A 21,800-nucleotide genomic window follows, 5' to 3' on the forward strand; every position below is an offset into this window, starting at 1 on the left:
CATACATGTTACTTTTTTATAGTTTCTTCTCTCTAACAACACAGTGATACAGAGATTTCTCTAAATTTCAACAGTCTGAATATGCATTATCAGAGATAGATTACTAGTAAATAAAGGTACTGTAGTCATATGCTATTTCTTTGTATATGGAAGGAAGAAGAAAAGCTACTAGCACTTCTCAACAGAAAACATTCTCTCTGGAGAAGAAATCTTTACTGATTTAAATGTCATTCCAGTTTCTAATTTAATATATTTTCCATGATTAACATTTCAGTACCAAGCATGTATTACCTACTGCTGCCTAACAAATTATGACACTCAATAATAAAACCTCTCATCTGTCATACTTGAATAACACAAATCACACAGTATCATCAGCTAGTATTGGATGATCTATAGTCAACACATTTTTTGAGCATTATCTATATGCAAAGTGCTGTGCTGGGAACTACCCAGAATGAAAAGAAGTAATAGTCAAGGTTTCTGCCCCCAGAAGAGCCTCTATTTCAGTGGATGGGTATAAGAGTAGTGCACATGAAATAATAGTCCATATACTGTACGATGGTTGGTAGAGAGCTCACATATTCTATAACACTGTTAATTCATTGATTTAAAAAAATAAACCCCACAAATGTAGGAAGGCTAAAAGACTGAACAGAGGTGATGTAGCTGACTAGCCTTCAAACCAGAACCAGGCCACAGGTTTTCAGGCCAGTGTGTCTTTTCCTTTGTTGTAAGATAATATAATTCTAAAGTTAAAACTGTATAAAAGCCAAGTAAGTTGAGGAAAGAAAGACAAGTGGCTTTGAATAGTCAAAGAATTAAAGAAAGAGGTACGATTAGGATGTGAGTGTAAAAAATAAATGGAGGAAGTAGTGAGAACCAAATATTTGTTATATTCATGGGACAGAGACAAAACCAACTAGGCTAATTTGAACAGTGCATGTTGGGCAATGGGGGGAAATTGGGTGGCAAGAGCTTGAAAGTATAGGAGAGGAACTCGGACTTCATGTGGTAGAACATGGGGAACTATTCTCAATCCTTGAGCATGAAATGACACAATGAAAGTGGGATTAAGGAAGATGTGTTTGTTTGCCAGGAGAACTGTATAGTGTCTGCATTTTTCTTTTCTTACACTGTGTGCATTGGTCTGTTTCATTCTAAGTAGGTTAAACACTTTATTAATCAGAAGGCTAGCTTATGTTGTAGCCACAAATTAATCCTGAAATCTCAGTGGCTGAATACATAAGTGCAGCGATTTTCAACCTTTTTCATCTCATAGCACACATAAACTAATAACTAAAATTCTGCGGCACATCAAAAAATATATTTGTTGCCAATTTGACAAAAAAAAGTATAATTTTGATTCATTCATTCATTCATATCAGATGGCTACTGGTTGTCATAATTTTATTTGACAGTCTAAGAGAAAAGAAGTCAGTGCTCCTGACTAAACAGTTAGGTATTGCATGTTTTATTTTATTTTTTTAAATATATTCTATTGATTTTTTACGGAGAGGAAGGGAGAGGGATAGAGAGTTAGAAACATCAATCAGCTGCCTCCTGCATACCCCCCATTGGGGATGTGCCCACAACCAAGGTACATGCCCTTGACCGGCAAACCGGTTAGGGAGGTATTGCATGTTTTAAAGAATATGTGAAAAAACCTAAAACACTAATTTGGAAGAATATATGCACCTCTATGTTCATTACAGTATTATTTACAATAGCCAAGATTTGGAAGCAACCCAAATGCCCATCAGTAGATGAGTGGATAAAAAAAAGCTGTGGTACATTGACACAATGGAATACTGCTTGGCTGTAAAAAAAGAGCCTGGCTAGCCTGGCTCAGTAGTTGAGCGTAGACTTAGGAACCAGGAGGTCATGGTTTGAACTGGCTCATGCCTAGGTTGCGGGCTCGATCCTCAGTGTGGGGTATGCAGGAGGCAGCCAATCAATGATTCTCTCTCATCATTGATGTTTCTATCTCTCTCTCTCCATTTCCCTTCTTCTCTGAAATCAATAACAATATATTTAAAAATAAATAATAAATAAGAAAGAAGGAAATGTTACTTTTTGCAACAGCATGGATGGACCTGGAGAGCATTATGCTAAGTGAAATAAGCCATTCCGAGAAAGACAAGTACCATATGATTTTACTCATATGTAGAATCTAATGAATAAAATGAACTAACAAGCAAAATAGAGACAGACTTATAGATAGAGAGCAGGCTGACAACTGTCAGGGGTGGGGGTGAGTGGTGCTGGGTGAGGGGTTGGAGATACTGAGCAAAAAAGAAAAAACAAGAAAAATTAATGGACATGGACAACAGTGTGGTGATTGCCAGAGGGTGGGGAGTAGGGGAAGGTGATGGATGAATGGAGACTTGACTTGGGATGATGAACACACACTACAGTATACAGATGATGTGCTGTAGAATTGTGCATCTGAAACCTGTATGATTTTGTTAACCAGTGTCACCCCAATAAATTCAATAAAAGGAAAAATTAAATAACATTAAATAAAAATTCTTGCAGCACACCAGTTGAAAATTGCTGCATAAGTGTATTTCTTGTTTGCACTACTTAACTAACACAGGTGGATGGGATGCAGGCGTGGGGAATTCTCCATTTACTCATTCAAGGACCTATACTAACAAAGGTCCTAGAACATATCTGGTCACTATGGCAGGAGAGAAAAGCGGGATAGAATATTCCTCACTGCTCTCTAATGTTTCAGCCTAAAAGTGGCATGTCACTTTTGCTCCCACCCACTGGCCAAAAGTAGTCACACATGCCCCTCAAGTGAGAGTATTCAGTGAGCAGTGTCTCTTCCAAGGCTCTCTGAGGAACTGGGTATAAATTCTACTTGTTTAAGAGATATAATGACTAAAAGTGTAGACCCTGGAATTGCCAGAGTCTAGGGTCGGGCTCTCCCTCTTACTAGCTGGATGACCTTGGGCAAGTTACTCAACTTTGCTGGGGAATAATTTTCTCATCTATAACATGAATCGTAATGGAAAGAGTCTCACAGAATTATTGTGAGTTGTGAGGCTTGAGTGAGCAAACACACACACACACACACACACACACACACACACACACACATGTGTTAGAGCACTGTACCATGTAATTGTTAGCAAGCATTTATTATTGTTACTAGAGGCCTGGTGCACGAAATTCATGCATGGGGGGAGTGTGTCCCTCAGCCCAGCCTGCACCCTCTCCAATCTGGGACCCCTCGAGGGATGTCCAACTGCCTGTTTAGGCCCAATCCCGGGCAGTCGGGCCTAAACAGGCAGTCGGACATCCCTCTCACAATCTAGGACTGCTGGCTCCCAAGCGCTCGCCTGCCTGCCTGCCTGATTGCCCCTAACCACTTCTGCCTGCCAGCCTGATCACCCCCTAACCTCTCCCCTGCCAACCTGATTGATGTCTAACTGCTCCCCTGCCAGCCCAATTGCCCCTAACTGCCCTCCCCTGCTGGCCTGGTCACCCCCAACTACCCTCCCCTGCAGGCCTGGTCACCCCCAACTGCCCTCCTCTGCAGGCCTGGTCACCCCCAACTGCCCTCCCCTGCAGGCCTGGTCACCCCCAACTGCCCTCCCCTGCAGGCCTGGTCGCCCCCAACTGTACTCCCCTGCAGGCCTGGTCACCCCCAACTGCCTTCCTCTACAGGCCTGGTCACCCCCAACTGCCCTTCCCTGCTGGCCTGGTCGCCCCCACTGTCCTCCCCTGCAGGCCTGATCGCCCACAACTACCCTCACCTGCCGGCCATCTTGTGGCAGCCATCTTGTGTTCACATGGGGGTGGCCACCTTGTGTGTTGGAATGATGGTCAATTTGCATACCACTGCTTTATTATGTAGGATTATCATTAATCTGCTTGCTTCCACTATAGCCTCTGATAGGAAGGCAAACATTCCTGACTCTAGTTGAGGGGGCACGTGGGAAAGAAGTTGTAGTAATATGTCTGTGACACCAGCATCTGGACTAGGATGATGATATTGGGCAAAGAAAAAGATGGGCAAGAGAGAGTGCAAGAGGAGAAAACCCAAGTAAGATTCACTGGCTAAATACCATGGATGAGAGAGGATGGTCAGGTGTGGGTGACTGAGAGAAAGAAGCTTGAGTTTGCAAAGAATTGAGGGGGTCCCCATGGGGAAAGAAGATGAGCTGAAGTTCCAGTGTGGTGATGGGAAATGTCCAAGGCAGAGGAGGCCACAGCAAGTAGAGGAATACAGCCACCTCGTAATGGACGTGTTTCTAGATGTGGTGACACCCTCCTTTTCCAAGTCAGGCTACAGGCACTGGGTCAGATGGTTTGGATTTAATTCCTGACTCCACCTCTGCATGTGGCCTGGCACTCTAGTTTCCTCATCAGCAAAATGGAGATAATTGTACCCATCTCTTAAAGTGGTGAGTATTAAATGAGATAATACCTGTCAAGTGTTCCAAAAAGTGGAATGTAGTAAATGGATAATAATTGTTCCTTCTTAGCTAATTGAGTTTTTATTTGAAAAGAAATTTGGGGATTATCTTTCAAGTGATCAGTTTTTCAGAGTTCTATGTAAAACAGACTTCCATTGGCAGCAGTTCTCAGAGCGCATTTAGTCCTCCCTGGATTCAGAAGAATGGGACTTGTCACAGATCAGCCTTCCATTTTTTCACTCTTACCTGAATAGTCAATGAGCAAATGTTTTTAGCTTTGCAAAGAATAACAAATTACAATGGGCGTAAAAGTGACCAGAATAGACCATTTTAAAGGCTAATTTAAGAATGACGCTTCCCCTTTTAAAATTGTCTGATTCTTTTTACTGATTGGTGGGCGTCACTGCCTTTTGCCTCTTGAAATATAAAATTATTTCCAAGCAAAACATATTTCTGTATCTACTTGTTGGGCGGTTAGCTCTATCTTTTAATAGGTCTAGTTTAAATTGCAGGGTCTTAGAGGATAACATATGCTCTAACATATAATTAAGCATTTACAGAGTTTCTTTTCACTTCATTGAGAAATGAAGAACTTCAGATATTTCAGTAGGAGTTTAGAATATTGTTAGTAATAGTACAAAACAGGTGCTGTCTGATGAGATGGATATTTGAGAAGCTTCTGTGTGCCAGGTTCTGTGTGTCATGCTGTGTATATAACAGACAACATCGTCATCCTCACAAACCCACAGCCTAGCTGAGTTTATAATCTACCTACTGTTGGTTATTTGTCCTATTTAAGGATAGATTATCTGCTGGTATATAATGAAACAAACCTTCTAATACTTTTTTGGTCTATGTGATTCAGTTCTGCCTTCTTTCTGGAGTTAGGGTTACATTCCTTATGCTGCCTCTAATTTACCAGGTGCCTTTTCTTAGGTTTATTTATAAAGTGTGGCCGATACCATCTACTCGTCCTGTTTCACAGGATTGTTTAAAGGAAGACATCATATAATGTATGGACTATTTTGTAAATTATTGAGCTCTTCATATATACCTGATACCATTTCTAACATATAACATTTACTATCTGTACTATCCCATACTATCTTTACTATTCTGTGCTACCACTGAAGCATCAATAATAGCTAACCTAAATAGCTTTGAGGTTTTTTTTTAAAAAAAAATTAACCAAATGAGCCTTTTGGAAATAAACATACAATTATGAAAGAGGTAAATATGGTTAAATGCCATATAACTATCAGTTTGCGTAGGTAAGTTTTTCTAGCTACTTATTATTTTTAAAGTTGTTAATAATATATCACCTGATTCATATAGAAAATACTTACGGTGATGTGATTTTCAAATAAGGCCACTTCCTTTGTTCTGTAACAGAATACAAAAATTATACAGCACTGTTCCTGTTCTCCTAGTTTACATTACCTATTTGTGAGGGAAATGCACAGGAAATAAATGTAAAGCCTACTAATTATACAAGATAATGGGAAGGTGCCCCAAGACCATGTATGAACAGTGGCTTCATGAATGAAATAGGCAGTATGGGCCTTTTGAAGGAGAGTGAATAGCTGCATGTCACTGGAGCATAGACTTAAAAAAAAAGATTAGTTGGAGATAGGTTACAATTTACCATTTTGGTAATATGGCTACTGATGATTGGATAAAGTCATTTCTATAGATGTGTGGTATAGTGGAGAAAGAAGGAAGAAAACTAAACAGATAAAAGAATACATAATTCCTTTATCAAGTGACATAGGTACTTACTTTTATGTTTCAAGGATCTTAAGAATTGACCCCATTAGCACTGAGAGGACTCTTTCATCTGCTATGAAGCAGCTTGTTGGCTCATACATACAATAGTGTATGCTCAAATGTAGCCATAGAATGGGTGTATCATAAAGATACTCTGGAATTAAGGAAGCTTTATTTCTGGTTTTCCTTCAGTAGCTTTCACTATGTTTTTCTTTGGGGACCCAACTCAGATGACTGCATGCATAAAAATGTAATGTGTTGCTCTTTCTTCTCTTTCACTTGGGAAAGTTTACAGATGAAAGAAAGGCCCTAAGATTCTGACTTCCATCCATGTGGTCTCACCTGTCTCCATAAAGCGTTTCAAAGATCAGTGTCTGTTTTTGTCAGTGGCTATAAGGTCAGGTAGCTCTTTGTGAAGTTAATGCAATACAAATCTGAAAGTATTCAGCAAATGGTGTTGAATCAACCATTAAGATTAATTTTCTTACAGGTTAAAAATTGAAAATGAGTAAGATAAGAACTTAAAATATTTTCAGGATATAAAACCTAATAAAAATTTAAAGTATGACTCATAATACAGCATTTAATTTCTTTGTGTTCCATTACCAAAATTGATGTCATTGCCAACACAGATACTGTATTGCAGTAGTTCAGGATTGAGTGAAACAAATTTGAGCTGGCAGACAGCGTGACTATACTTGCAAAGGTCATGCTACTCATACTAAGCTACTCACTTGAGCAAATATACAGTATAACCTTGCAAAGAATCCTGGGAAGTCTGTGATTATAATTTTGCATTTTACTCCCTATCTTTTTTAGGCAAGCAGCAACTCTACCACCACCTGCTGCTCATCCTTCCTGCCCTTTCTGGTAACCCAGACCACTGAAAAGCACAGGGTATCTATGAATAAAAAAGAGAAATGATCCCCTAGATACACAAGAAAAACCAAGTATATTTGTATATATTTTTTTATTCCCAAGAAGAATTTAGCAAGTGGACCCTCTTCCCAGTTAGTACCTCCACATAGACCCCTAGTCATATTCCTGAGCATTGGCCCTTAAACACTATCGGGCTGTCTGGAGGAAGAGCTCAATACTTTCATTGCCTCCGTCAGCATCGTCATGCACTAACTACAATGATGCTTTCCAAATCTATCTACTGCTAAATTATAGTGTTCTTGTAACTCCTGATGTTAGTTGACAGTGACCATTGAAGAGCATACTCATAATTTTGTAGAATCCTGTTCTTTATTCCAAAAGAGTTTTTTGAAATAAAATTTTATGACTCAGAACAAAACAAAACAAAAAGCTGTGTTGAGGAAATAAAGTCTTAGAATAAAACAAAACATGGATTGAAAAAATACATTATCAAAAAAAGAAATATATTACAATATTAACATTTTTACACTGGCAATATACAATCTTAACAGTCTTTTTTCTTTTGCCAAATTGTTGGCAGGAAATGTTAATGATTAAATTTTTCATTTACATAAAACTCTCTTTTATACTGAGAGTTATTAAAATAGCTTTCCTTTTGGTATTACATTCCATTTACAAATTAGATCTTAGCTTTATGTCGTTCTCTTGAGTGTAAAAAACTTGAGTTTACTTCCAAGATGAAGGTGGGAAATAGTGCCCAAAGAAAGGAATTTGGAAGAATCCTAATTGGAAGTTGAATAATCATTTTGCTTTATAAAAAAAGTCATGCAAAGTTTGTCATACAGTTTACTTTGCTATAAATCCAAGATTTAATTCCCTTTTATTTTTCATTTAAAGACTTGGAATGTATCATAATTTGAGTTTCTGTCATTTCGCGTGAATTTTCTTCAGGGGCTGACTTCACAGCACTGGAAATTGATACACTGACTTGACGTTTAAGCATCTTCATAATCTTTCTCTTGTACCCTTTACATGCAAAGAAATATATAAAAGGGTCCATGCAGCAATTAAAGTTCATCAGGCATACAGTAAAGTGCAGAGAAATCTGGAATGACTGTCTTTGGCTACATTCCAGGAGATCAGGAAAACGAAGCTTTTTAATCATGTGCTGAATAATTGCTACATGGTAAGGTGTGAAACAGAGAATAAACACAACAATTATAAAAATTATTGTGTTCAGAGCCTTTTTGTTTATACCAGACTTCTCAGCTAGTGGGTTTTGTTTGGCAGTTTTAAAGAGTTTGCAACAGATTTGAGAATAGCAGATGAGAATAATTATGAGTGGAAGCACATATCCTATGAAACATGCACCAAGCAGAATCCAGGGAAGAGATTTTGTTTCTTCAAAGTTTGGGTATTCCATGCATGTTGTCCTTTCATTTTCCTGCTTTGACATAGATTTTATGAGTAGTGGGAGTGTTTGAGCAAATACTAGAATCCAGACAAATATGCAAATACATTTTGCATGTTCAATTCTTTTCATCTTATTGTATCGCAGAGGGTGCACCACGGCAAAGAACCGGTCAATGCTCAGGCAGGTCATGAAATTGACACCTGCATATGTATTGATGTAAAACACAAGAGCAGTTATCCTACACAGGGCCTCGCCGATTCTCCAGTCAAAGCCTAGGGCATAGTAGGCTATCCGCGTAGGCAAAGCAGTGGTGAAAAGTATATCAGAAATTACCAGATTTGTTGAATATAGGGTGGTAGAGTTGATTTTCTTCCTGTTTTGAACAATGACAACCAAGGCCAACAAGTTTCCCACGAGCCCAATTACAAAGACAATGCTGTAATGCAGAGGCATTACTATCCTGGCTGTGTTGTGGTGTGCATAGAGGTCACAGTCATTTTCCGGCGGAGTTGTAAAGGGAGTAGTAAAATTGGTGTCCATTTTTATATCCATCAGCAGTGTTCAAGGTCTGTAGGAAAAAAACAAGAAGGATAAGTCTAATGAAAAGCAGATTTAACTCAAAGCAATATAAACTACCTTTTATAGATCTAACTTAAAATTTTTAAGATTCATATACTTTAAAAAAAATCTATGATGGGTAATATGGTTACATATATAGTAACAGGAAGAACAGAATAAGATTCATGTTTTTACATCACAATTTGGTGATTTTGGCAAAGCCCTGGGAAAGGAACTAGAATCATTTAAATAGGACAAATTTCTTTTTTGTGACAAGAGGGAGTGCAGTAAGTTTTTAGGCAGAACTTTCCCCTTCTTTTTGTGAATCATTGTCTAGTTAAGAATAAATTCATGTAAAGCACCCCACATTTCAGACAAGCATAAAACGCTGCTTTTAATGGACTTCCCCCCAAGTGCATATCACTGCCAGGAAATGAAATCAGTCACACATTTATGTAGTGAAATGTGAACTTACCACAGTGATCTGATTTGTGTTAACCTAAAAAAGTATGAGAAACAAGACAAGGTTTTGTTAGGAACTGAAAGTTAAATTTCTTAAAGAAAAAGATGATGATGATGATGAAGATGACCACAACAAACATGAGAAAACTGACCAAAAAGAAGAAAAGGAAAAGAAAGAGGAAAAACTTAAGCTGCTTCAAGGGACAATTTTCAAATTAATTTTAAACTGTATTATTTCTTAGGTACCCCAATGATGCATGTAGTATACATTCTTTCATTCACACATAGTAGCAAGCATTACATATGTGGTATTTTGTGTTCTGCTTTATTCACTTAATATGTTCCTGGATCAGTATAATCTGTTTGTCTGTCATATGTGTAAATTTTATGTAGATATTTGATGTGTATTCTACAGTATAATTTGCTTAGCTATTCCCTTGATGAACATTTGGATTATTTCCAATGCTTATTATAAATAATGTTAGGATGAAATTTCAGGTCCTAAGTTGAAGAATAAAAAATTCCTATAATAAAACTCTGTGTGTGAGGTTAGGCTTTGATAAAACTAAGGAAGAGTTGGGCAATAAGTTCTGTGAAGTTATTTTTAGATGAAAAATAATTTTCTGGTAGGACTATCTATGTGCATGAATCTTATCTGAAAGTCACACAAAGTTAAGGGGAATTTTCAGTGTATTTAGTGATGATGATTCTCTGTGTTAAAGGAAAAGGACTCTCCCTAGCCTTACCAAGGCACTGACTGCAAATCTGCTTCTCTGACTGTGGTATTAAATGAATTGGATCTCTGCTAAGTTATTTTTAACAATCTTAAAACAGTGATTCTAATGGACAGCCAGGGTTACCAGAGGATTGCACTATTGTTACAGGTGTGCATTAAATACAGTGTTGATAGGTTAATCGTTAAAATATGGAAATACAACCTAAACTAAAAGGGAACAGAAATGGAAGTAGGACTTATCAATCAACAGAAGACAGGAAAGGGGATTTTGCGGGGGAAAGGATAGAATGAGAATAATAGAAAACACAAAATAAGAGGGTAGAAATGTGCCACAGCAAATTTAAATGGGTTGGACTTATACATTGAAAGACAGCGACTATCAGTTTGGATTTTTAAAAATCCAGGTCTATACTACTTAGAAGAGATATAACTCAAAGTGATTCAGAAAGGCTTGGCAGAACAGGTACCAAATAGTGTGAAAAGCTAGAGTAGCAATATTAACATCAGAAAACATAGAATCCAAAGCACATTCAATATTAATAGGGATAAAGAAGGTCACTACAAAAGTTAAAAGAATAATTTACAAAGAACATAAAAATAATCATGATTGTGCATGTAACAACAAAATTTGACAGAATTTAAAGGAGAAATTGGCAAATTCACAAACTTAATGCGAGATTTTAACTAGAATATGCCAGATAAGCCCTAGCCAGTTTGGCTCAGTGGATAGAGTGTTGGCCCACAGACTGAAGGGTCCCAGGATCGATTCCAGTCAAGGGCACGTACCTTGGTTTCAGGCTCTATTCCCGGCCCTGGCTGGGGTACGTGCAGGAGGCAACTAATCAATGTATCTCTCTCACATTGATGTTTCTCTTTCCGTGTCTCTCCCTCTCCCTTCCACTCTCTCTCTAAAAGAAAAAAAAAAGGCAAAATATCCTCAGGTGAGGATTAACAAAAAAACAAATATCCCAGATAAAAAAGAGATTATGGACGTAGCTTTACCCACATGACTTCAAAGCTAACAGAATTTGTGCTGAAGGCTCAAGACCATTATTTGCAAATATGACTATGTTACAAGGTCATCAGAGATATCTCAGAACTTCCAGAAAAAGCATCATCTGGCAGCTCACATTTTCTGTGATTCCTGTGTAACTAAATTATAAATCCACATTAAAAAGATAAAGGATAAATCTGGAATCTAAAAAATATATTTTTAAGGAATGCCTGGGTTAAGAAATCACAATGCAAATTTTGAAGTCTTAGTACTAAATGACAAAAATGCTACATGCCAAAACTGAGGGATGTGGCTAAAGAGTTCATTGAAGATGAATGCAAAGCCTTGAATGTATTTATTTTTAAAAGGTTGAAATAGGTTAGTTAAATATATAGCTCAAGAAACTAGAAAGGAACTGAGTTTGCCCAAAGAAGGTAAAAACAAATAAAAATAATTGCAGAAATTAATGAAATGGAAAATAAAACAAAAAAAACCGACAATAAATATGGACTTTGTATTTTGTATAGAAAAAGGTCAAGTGATTCTTGAAAAGGAAGTCATGGGAATGACAATTGTGGAATAAATGTAGAAAAAAAGCAAAAAGCTTTGTCCAGTTCATGTGAGAAGTAACTTTCCAAGAACTGAGACTGGACACGAGGGAGAAAGGAAAATTCCAGGCAAAGGCTGCATCTTAGGAACAGCAACAAGAGCTTCTTTTATTTTTCTACTTTCTATGAAAAAAAAAAAATGCTTTCTGAAAATCTCAATAGATACATGTTATTTTGAGAAATATTTCCAAACACATTCATGGGAACTGCTTTTTAAAATACATAATGGGGAAAAAATACATTGGGAGTCTGATCATTCTCCATGTGATTATTATTATAGAGACTAGAGGCCCAGTGCACGAAATTTGTGCATGGGGCGGGGGGGGGGGGGGGGGAGGTGTCCCTCAGCCCAGCCTGCACCCTCTCCCATCCTTGGCAGGGTCAGCTCATTCATCCTGCCCTGGAAATGCTGAGAGTTTGTGCCTTCAAAGTGGCCTAGGCTTTCAGGCTATCTTTACGGGTAAATTAACAGCCTGGCACCACGTGGCCCAGCTTCTCCTGAGTAGGGGAATGATTCTTCCTCAGGACAACAGGGCTCCCACTTCGATGTGAGGTGACTTTCCAAATGGGAAGCCAGACCTGTGGACACCACATTATAGAACTGTAATGGAAGACCATTGAGGAGTCTTGTGCTACCCACCCTAGTCCTATGTCAATCAAAGAAAGGCCTTGCATAGTTTGGTCATGTAAATGTCATGCTTCAGAAATGCTCTTAGGTAAAGAAGAATGTAGGCTGTTTTGAAATACGTTTATTTGGATATTTAGTAACCTGTTAAAGGTTGATTTCATTAGTCAACAACTCTAGTATACTACTTTATTTCTTGCTTACATCTATCTATATTATTAATGCTATAGTTTTAGTTAATTTTATCTTTTCCAAATTGACAGAAAAATCTTTTCATGTATTTGACTATTGTTATCCTATTCTTATATCAGTCATTCCCAATTTATTATCATCTTCCCTCAGAGACATTATTTTATACTTTTCTTTAATCATCTTAGAATTCAGGATTACTTTCCTGAACCTTGACTTTACTCCATTTTTTTGTTCATCAATAATTGTTTTTAATGCCTTTATATGTGAGGTCCTGGAAATACAGATATGATATCTTTTAATATCCGAGGGCCTAAAACTGAAAGATGAATGTATGATATTTGGAATGTGCTATTATCTGTATGAGGTGTTATCTCAATATTCTCTGCTGTGGTTTCTTCTCACACACACCAGGGTTCTGCTTGCTCTTTTCATTACAGTGCTCCTTTACCAGCCTTTGGATTGCAAATCCCCCTTTTAGCCATTCCTCTTTTATTTATAACTAACTAACTAACTTCCTTTCTCTTATTTACTTTAGAATATATTTTAAGTATTTCACATTTTCATAATTATTAGGCAACAGCTTCTGACATGTTATTTAGGGTAGATATACCAAGTTGTACTTAAAAATACTATTGCTTGTCATTTTATGGCATAGAGAAAAGCACGAAGTGTTTGTTCTAGGTATTTTTTCCTTAGAATACTTTGAGGATTATAATTTCCTCATAATGCTTTCTAGTGAGAACATATGCGTGGTCCCTAAGCTATCCTTAATGCCCCACCCCGAGGGACATAAATAAGGACTGCAATCTTTACCCTGAAGGCACTCATAGTAACTGGGCTGCATGAAATGTGGGTCCTTAATTCAGGTTCCACCAGAGGAACACCTTTTCTCCTAAAATTAAAGTACCTGGCAGGTACTCTGGCAACAATCTCTGCCACTTTTGTTAATAAGCAAAGGAAACCATCTCAGGATTGTCTCTGTAATACAATATTAATCCTTTCACTTACTGTTATCCAAACATGCATAAAACAAGTTATTCCACAGGGAAATACCCTCCAAAGTATTTTTACTTATGTTTTTGGAAGCTGCCTGTGTATGTTTTTCTCTAGAGTTGAGTTCATTACTAATAGAGTAGCTAATATTTCTTAAGACACTATCATCTCATTTTTGCATAACCGGACATGTTGACATGAACTGGCAAGTTTTTTTAGCCACAGAAAAGAAAAAATAAAAGCCCCCTCCCCCCAACTCATTCATTAATAGTTAAGAAAAGTGTCTAAGCTCTAATGTAACCTGTACTCTGGAAATATTTACCCTAGACACCAACTTGGAGCCTTTTTGTGATTTTTCTCAGGGCACACATAGAAGCTTTCTGCAATCCCAATCCCAGTAATTGCTTGGCAATTATTTCCTTAGCTTTTATTTGTGGCAGAAACAGAATAAAACTTCACTATATTCAAAGATTTCATAAGTGCTAGAATACCAGCTTTAATTTTTGCTTTAAGATTCCTGAAAAGTCACCATTACCCCCAGTATTTATTCTCTTAGTAATCATACACCTTAAATGAAAAGGGGTTAATCTTCTGGTGATTTTGTTTATATTCAGGCCTCAGCAATGAATTGAATGGGTGAAGTCATGCTGAAATGATAATAAATAGGAGGTGATTTCTCTATAAGGTGAAGTCTGCTCAAGAATGTTTACACATCGAGATGATCTGACTCAAAGTGTCCACAGTGGCATGCACCAAAGAGGAAGTTCAGGAGCACACTTTCGAAAACAACCATGAGAGCCACGGAAATGTGGATATATATATACATATATATATGAATTATATTTGAATATTGTTAAAGAATGAGTGTTTGGTCCAGTTCTTTCTCCAATTTCTGTTGATAAACTGTCCTTTGGCTATTTTAGAGATAAGATTGAGGGAAATATTCTAGAGTGAGGAACAATCAGATCCCTAGAAAAGGAGGGGGCTGACACAGGCTCAGAGTTATTGGAATAAGATGGATTCTGTCTACTGAGGAAATAGGCCAGCACAGATGTATCAGGACAGCAGGCTGAGGCCCTGTCTGGTGCCCTTGAAGACACACATAAGTCATGGAAGAAAGAAATCACTGCTTCTTCTTTTCCTAGTTTTCTAAGTATTTGCCAATTACTTGACAAAGCCTCCTTGTTCTTGAAGCTGAGCCAACAGGACGTTGGCGTTCAGTCCAGTGTCACACATACTGGGGTCTAGCACTGAACCAATGATTTATTTTTTCATCTTTTTTTAGTTGACTAACTGAAATAGACAGGTGGGAAATATTAACTCCCGATGGTGGGGAAGAAACCCAGGGCACAGACAGGCTGTGACCAGCACAGGCACTGCCTCTTAGCACTCACTTCTTTGGCAGAGTTGGACTGACATTCATAGCGCTGCTACTCACCTGCTTTAATAGTACACAGCCCAGTTAACCTAGTAAAATAAACCTTTCTACACTATTAGGTGATTTTTTTTTTCCTAACCAGCTTTGGGTCCTGCATTAATAGCTAAGACTGTGTCCTAGATGCATTTTTTGGAAGGATATAGGGAATATTGTTCAGAAAGGTGACCCACTGGCAGCTGCCTGTCCTTTCTCAGAAAGGAACCTCACACGTGCCCGAGTGTTTATAGTCGTGAGTTGTCCCTGGTCAGTGTGTTTGAAGGGACCTCACTGCCCTGCCTCCCTGGAGCTCACTTTTTCTGGCTTGTGGAAATGTGACCCAGCTGCCACCACAGCATGGTCTGGTTCTGGGGTCTGCAGAGGCCCATCTACAGGACGATTCACAGAGAACTGTTTCAAGGCCAGTGGGCGCCAGTCTGCAGTTCTTTGTGCCTCTAGTGTCCTGAGCTCAGTGGACACTCAGTGAAGACCAATTCCAGCTTCTGTAAACATTCACGTTGGAATTGATGGGACAGTGAAAGGTGCCTGACATTTAAATTATTTGGTTAAACACCCACTTGCACATCGAGGGTTTCACATGTTCCAGCTATTTTTCTTTCACCTTTCACTGATTATTTATTCCTTGTGTGGCTTTCGGTAACTTTAGTACTGACAAGGCTGCTATGAAAATTGTCAAAGTTGAAGATAAAGGAGGTAGTAATCCTAAGGACTCGAATTCTATGACATAACATTTAGGAACTGTAAGAAACAAGAATCCCACCATAATCATTTCAGTGTAAGGAAGACAAATACTGTTTCCATGAGGCATGATTTGACCTGTATGCAGGATAACTAGCTGTGTGATTTAAAAAGGCTCTTTAGAGTGAAGGTCTGAGTCTGTATAATCTTTATCCTCTGAGTCCAAAATGTTTCTAGAAATAATATGTACCTTTTCTCCTTAAAGTTCCAGGGAGTTTCAAGTTTTGGGTTTTGTCTCCATTATCTCATAGAAATTAGAAACATTAAATATCCTTATTTTATGCACAAACAGAATTAGGGGTCCCTCAGTACGGGTGCCAAGTCAGGGACATGGAGGCGGCCAGGACTCTTGTGTCCTCCCTCACCCACTATCTCCAATCAGCCAGCATTTCCTGTGCCTGCAGCCTCCTGACCCTCCTCTGCACCCATGGTTATGTCTGTCCTCTGCCTGTGTGTACGACTCGCACCACCTCTGCTGGCCTTCAGGCAGCCCTCATGCTGTTTGCAGCCACTGCAGCAGTTCCCACAATGTGCTTCAGGTGGCGGACGGAAAGCTTTCTGTTGTGACACACTTTCCTTCATGATTGGGCTCCACTTCCCTCTCCTACTGTGTCTCTGGCCATCGTCCCTCTTATGATGCCCTGGCTCCAGCCACACTAAATTCCTTGATGCCCTGTATTCTCGCACAACTCTGTGCCTTTCTGACGTTCTTCCTTCTGTCTTGTTGCCTCCACTCCTCTGTCGTGTAATCTTACTTCCTGCTCTCCTTCAAGACTTACTTCAAAATCAGCTGCTCCTGGAAGCTTTTCTGATTTTATTCTCTCCTGCTCACTCCCAGCACCCGCAGAAAGGCAGAGTCAGGTATCCTTGCTAGGGCACTGTTCTGCAATACCATGCGTTGTTTGGGTTCTTTTTTTCTGTTTCCCACTGGTCAGTGAAGTCCTATAAGTAGAGACCATATTGTTAATTTGGTGTCTCTCTAGCTGACCCATAATTGATGCTCAGTAAATACCCATTAGCCCTGGCTGGTGCAGCTCGGTTGGTTGGAGTGCTGTCCCATGCACTGAAGGGTCAGGGCACATACCCAAGTTGAGGGTTCCATCCCTGGTCGGGGCTCACGCGGAGGGCAACTGATTGATGTTTCTCTCTCACATCGGTGTTTCTCTCTCTCCCTCTTCCTTCCTCTCTCTAAAATCAATTTTTTAAAAAGAAGAATAGCTCCCTAGCTGGTTTGGCTCAGTAGATAGAGCGTCGGCCTGTGGACTAAAGGGTCCTGGGTTCGATTCTGGTCAAGGGCACATGCCTGCATTGCGGGCTCGATCCCCAGTAGGGGGTGTGCAGGAGACAGCTGGTCAACGATTCTCTCATCATTGTTTCTATCTCTCTCTCCATCTCCCTTCCTCTCTGAAATCAGTAAAAAAAATATTAAAAAATAAAAAGAAGAATAGCAGAACCCCAGTTTTCTTGATCCTCAGTCAAGGGTTCTTTAGATTAACGTAAGCTCTTGACTAATAACAGTAACCAGTGTTATTAAGCACAGACTACTGCAGGCACTGCCCTGGGCACTCTACATATATTCACATAAATCCTCACAAAACTTTCTCAGATCAGTTTGAATGGATGAAACAGTGCACTTCTGTGAAGATGGAGTTGTTAAGTGTCAGAATCAATCCAGGCAGTTTGGCTGCAGTAATCACGCTCAGTGCCATACATTTTCTTCCTGGCTCCTATTTCCAGGATGACCTAATGTTATTGGTAGAACACAAGTAAACTAGGAAGACATCTCAAAACTTTAACGCAGGAGAGAAGAGGAGGGCTAGGGAGACAAGAAGGGGCGGGGCGGGGGGGGGGCGGGAATAAGTTGACTTAAATAAAGGAATTCATTAATTTGTAGCATATTTTAAAATAAGTAAAGGTTTTAGAAATGATTTTAGATTTTACTATTTTTAACAATATTTCTATGAAGCCATTTGGACTGAAATTTCTGTTGAAAGAAAATGGTGGCTACTCAAGATAGCTTTTATGTTATTAATTTATTTTTATAGTACTTTTAAAGTATTTGCAGATATTTGACAAAATGTTTTTATTCTTCTCTTTGGGCTTTTAAGGCACAACAAGGATCTTTGTTAGCTCTACAGTATACACAGGATTTTCGCATGCGTTATCTCATCTTGTGCTGAAGGCTATATTTTGCAGACTTCTTGGGAGGCTAAGAAACTGAACAGTCTTGGGGGTACTACACATCCTCAGCACATACCACACCCTAGGGCCTGTTACAGCTCCAGCAGGCCCTTAACTGTAGCAGGGAGAACAGCATGGTTTGTACACTCCTTTACTGGGTGCTCAGCTCTTTATTAAAATGTAAACTTCTTAAGGAGGATGGCTTTATCTTATACAACACTTTCATCCCATAGAGTGTTTCAGAACTGTCCTATAATAGATATCATAAATGCTTATGGAATACATAACTGAGTGAAAGTCATACAGTGACCTGAGTTAATATTTATTCCATTAAATGACTGGTCATGTTATTACTGAAAAGTTCTCGGAAGCTAGTTGAAAGTAATTTATAAAGAAATTACCACTACCACCACTACCACCACTTGTTAGGTGAGCATGTGTGTGAGGATGCTTTGCAGAGTGGTGTGCTCTCTGCAGTGTTGTGTTCAAAGGACAATTAAACCCCAGAGAGAAAACATGCACTGAAATAATACTAGCAAATGCAGAGTCCAGACAGTAGCACAGTTAGATTTATAACCATACATAGATTCAGATTGTGTGTAAAATATTCCATAAAGACCTGAAAATAAGTTCAAAAAATCCTTCTCACAGAAGTGATAGGGCAAGGAAACTTTGCCTGTTGGAGTCATCCTTTAGCAGTTGAATGGGCAGAAGGAGGAAGAATAGTGATAGCAGACAGTTTCCTAGCAGTTAGTATGAGAGCCAGTGTTATAAGGACTTGGCGATGGTATTACTCCACATTTTACAAAAGAAGCAACTGGTGCCAGAGATGTCAGATGACTTGCCCAAGGCCACACAGCTCAGGTTTGAGCCTGACTCCAGAGCTGGGCTCGTAACCATTGCATTATATTATGCTTAAAGTGACACCCCAAGAAAACTCAAAACCACACCCTCCTTTGGAGGAAGTTTCCTCACAGTTTATATTTGTCAAAAGTTCCTGTTACCTTCATTCCAAACCTGGGCATAAATATTGGCAAAACACTGCATATAATTCATTGTTTTGTGATTTTTTTTTTTAAGCACATACAAGTTTTAGAAAAAAATATGGAGGCATGTTTAGCCTTACTGATCAGCAAATGAATATAAAGCAAACAACAGAGATATTCTTTTTTTTTTTTTTACTTAGCAGATTAATGGTTTATATTTAGAGTTGAAACAGTGAAGCCCAAACTGTCACTGATCAGAGGGTAAATTGGTAAAATGTTTTTATAAACCAAAAACATCAGTTTATATCAAAAGAAATAATAGAAGTATATAAAAAAGACTTTTTGTATGTAGATATGTGGCCAAATAGTAAAATGTTACAACTCTTTTCTTTTAAATTGTGCTGAATAACTTTTATATATACAATACATTTAAGCGTAGGGATATCTTATCTTAAAATAGCTTTGCTCCTTTTCCTTCGTATTAAAGCATCCTGAAGTTTTGGCATTATTTGCCAATATTTACTTGATACTGTTCTTTTGTAATTGTGAGTTCACACAGAAATGCAAAGTAAGCCTATTTTTTGGCAGAGATGTTTCTGGCACAATCCATTGCTTTCACCTAGCTTAATACTAGCTGATCAGAACTGCCAGTCACTAGAGAGTTTAAACTATATTAATAAATCATTTTTAGCTAGAAATGTTTATAGCTTGTTATTGAATAGATTATTTCCCTTTACCTGTACCTTAAGTAGGCTTGCAAAGTTTTTCTTAACTCAAAAGATTTTGTTGCAAAAGCAAAATTTGTAGCACTTACCTCTCGGTGACTTTTTCGGGCCCCTGTGCAGTCGAAGTCAGGATTTGACCAAACTGAAGTAGGTTAACCTTGGCATGTTGTTCTCAGAGAGATTATGCAGACATCCTTTTATGGTGGTGACTTTTTTTCTGCCACCCTGTGACTGAGCATAGTAACTTAGCCTCATGTGTGCGTGCGTGTACACTTTTTTTAAAAAAATGGGAAGTGAAATTTTTCTGTTAGTGATTTTTTTTTTAATAGTTATCCAAAAACCCCTTGGAATTTATGAATTGCTGATATCTATGGAACTTTATAAATTTTTCTATAAAGATGTAAGTATTTAAAAAATTATGTGAAAGAGACTGAAGCAGTAGACCTTAATCAGGAAAATCAATGAATCATAGTTACTGGTGATGTTATATCTATAGTCTGTGTAAAATTATGAGTTTTTAAATGTCTTAAGGGGGAAAGAATGTCAACTTTGACAGTTTTGTCTAAGCTTATGAGAAATTTGCTCAACAGCTTATGAGAAAGAAACAAGTTTTTGTGGTGAGTGGGAGAAAGATGCTCTTTTGCATATATACAGAGATTAGTTAATGTTTTTAGGCAGAAGGCTAACTTGACTGAAGCAGTGGCTGCATGGACACAGGAATGACAAGGGAAAAGTTGAAGGGGGCATTTTGCAGTTAAAATTCAGCCTCTTGTGAACAGGGTAAAGGAGACCTATGCTGTCCACCTTAGTTTTAGTTGACTGTTTAAATCAACAGTATAACATGGCTATCTATCTGTAAGCTAAATTAAGTAAAATATAGTACTCAAAACAAAAGAGGTGATATTTACACTTATCCAGGACCAATCTAGCCATTCTCAGTCAGCTCTGGGTGCCGCATTTTACAAAGGGCACAGATGACTTAGAGCGTGCCTGGGATCTGAGGGGTCTGGATCCTAGGTCTTAGGAGAAATGATTGAGTAGACTGAGAATGTTTAGGCTTAGCAAGGGATGTGATCGCTGTTATCATGCATTTGTAAGATGTCTTGTAGAAAAGGGTTTAGGCTGCATATGTCAGTCTTCCTAACTCCAGAGAAGGAAAGCCAATAAAAAGAAACTACTGGAGACAATCTTCAAATCAAAATATGAGTTTAGTTCCCAAAAGTTAGCATCATAAAAACATGGAGTAGGCTGTTTCTTATTTACCAGTAGATGCTTGCATAATCTGGATGACTATTTTGAAAGATTCTGTAGAGAATATTGAATCATTTGGTAGGAATTTGTGGCTCTGTGACCTCAGAGGCCCTTTTATTTTAAGAATCTGTCAAAATAACCTCTCAGAGGTATTATTCAATTTAGAAGCTTAATTAGGTTCTTCCTAGCTCTAAAATGCTGAGAACTGTGGAGAAACCTTGTCAAACAGAATATTTCTTTTTTTTTTCCCAATTTTTTTTATTAAGGTATTATATGTGTACATATCTTACCATTGCCACCCCCCACCCCACTCCCATATATGCCCTCACCCCCCAGAGTTTTGCATCCGTTGGTTATGCTTATATGAATGCATACAAGTCCTTTGATTGATCTCTTATCTCCCCCACCTCTCCCTAACTTTCCCCCTGTAATTTGACAGTCTGGTCAAACAGAATATTTCTTTCGGCCTCTGCCCCACAGTCTATAAAATAAAAATGGTCAACAAGATAATTCCCAGTTCAGAAAGATCCAATGAGGGGAAAGAGGAGATTTTATGATTTGATGGATAAATATGATAAAATATAGTTCCTTTAAACTTTGGATTGGAGAATACTTGAAGTTTTTGAATTTGTTGAAAGGCCATTCTGGTGGGGTGTGTTGGTTTTTGATTTTGAAATCATTTTTATTAAGTAAAACATTGTTATACAATGAATAACTCACCTAGGTAAGGTAAATGTACCTAGAAAACTGGGTGTACATCTTTTTTGGTATTAGAATAGTCAAGTATATAAAGAAGAGGTGATAGAGTAATTGTCCTGCAAGATGC

General features: G+C 38.3%; 2 protein-coding genes across 7 annotated transcripts in view; one reads left to right on the forward strand and one right to left on the reverse strand.

Moving 5' to 3' along the window:
- The window catches only part of UBAC2 (UBA domain containing 2), a 195,448-nt gene that overhangs the window by 90,134 nt on the left and 83,514 nt on the right, over window positions 1-21,800 (forward strand). The window lies entirely within an intron of this gene.
- GPR183 (G protein-coupled receptor 183) lies at window positions 7,372-19,918 on the reverse strand. 4 transcript variants are annotated; one of them, XM_054719899.1, is made up of 4 exons: window positions 19,813-19,918; window positions 16,611-16,773; window positions 9,524-9,547; window positions 7,372-9,058 (listed from the first exon to the last, which is right to left on the reverse strand). In XM_054719899.1, the coding sequence occupies exon 4, from the start codon at window positions 9,040-9,042 to the stop codon at window positions 7,957-7,959; it is 1,086 nt and encodes a 361-aa protein (XP_054575874.1). In that variant the 5' UTR covers window positions 9,043-9,058; window positions 9,524-9,547; window positions 16,611-16,773; window positions 19,813-19,918; the 3' UTR covers window positions 7,372-7,956. The 4 variants fall into 4 exon arrangements, with proteins under 4 accessions (XP_054575874.1, XP_008142194.1, XP_054575876.1 ...); XM_008143972.3 differs by lacking the exon at window positions 16,611-16,773; XM_054719901.1 differs by lacking the exon at window positions 9,524-9,547.

The sequence above is a fragment of the Eptesicus fuscus genome, chromosome 8, assembly GCF_027574615.1.
Source record: "Eptesicus fuscus isolate TK198812 chromosome 8, DD_ASM_mEF_20220401, whole genome shotgun sequence".
Taxonomy (NCBI): Eukaryota; Metazoa; Chordata; class Mammalia; order Chiroptera; family Vespertilionidae; genus Eptesicus; species Eptesicus fuscus.

Excerpts from the sequence above, each read along its gene's own strand:
- GPR183 (XM_054719900.1), bottom strand. The coding sequence starts at position 9,042 with ATGGATATAAAAATGGACACCAATTTTACTACTCCCTTTACAACTCCG.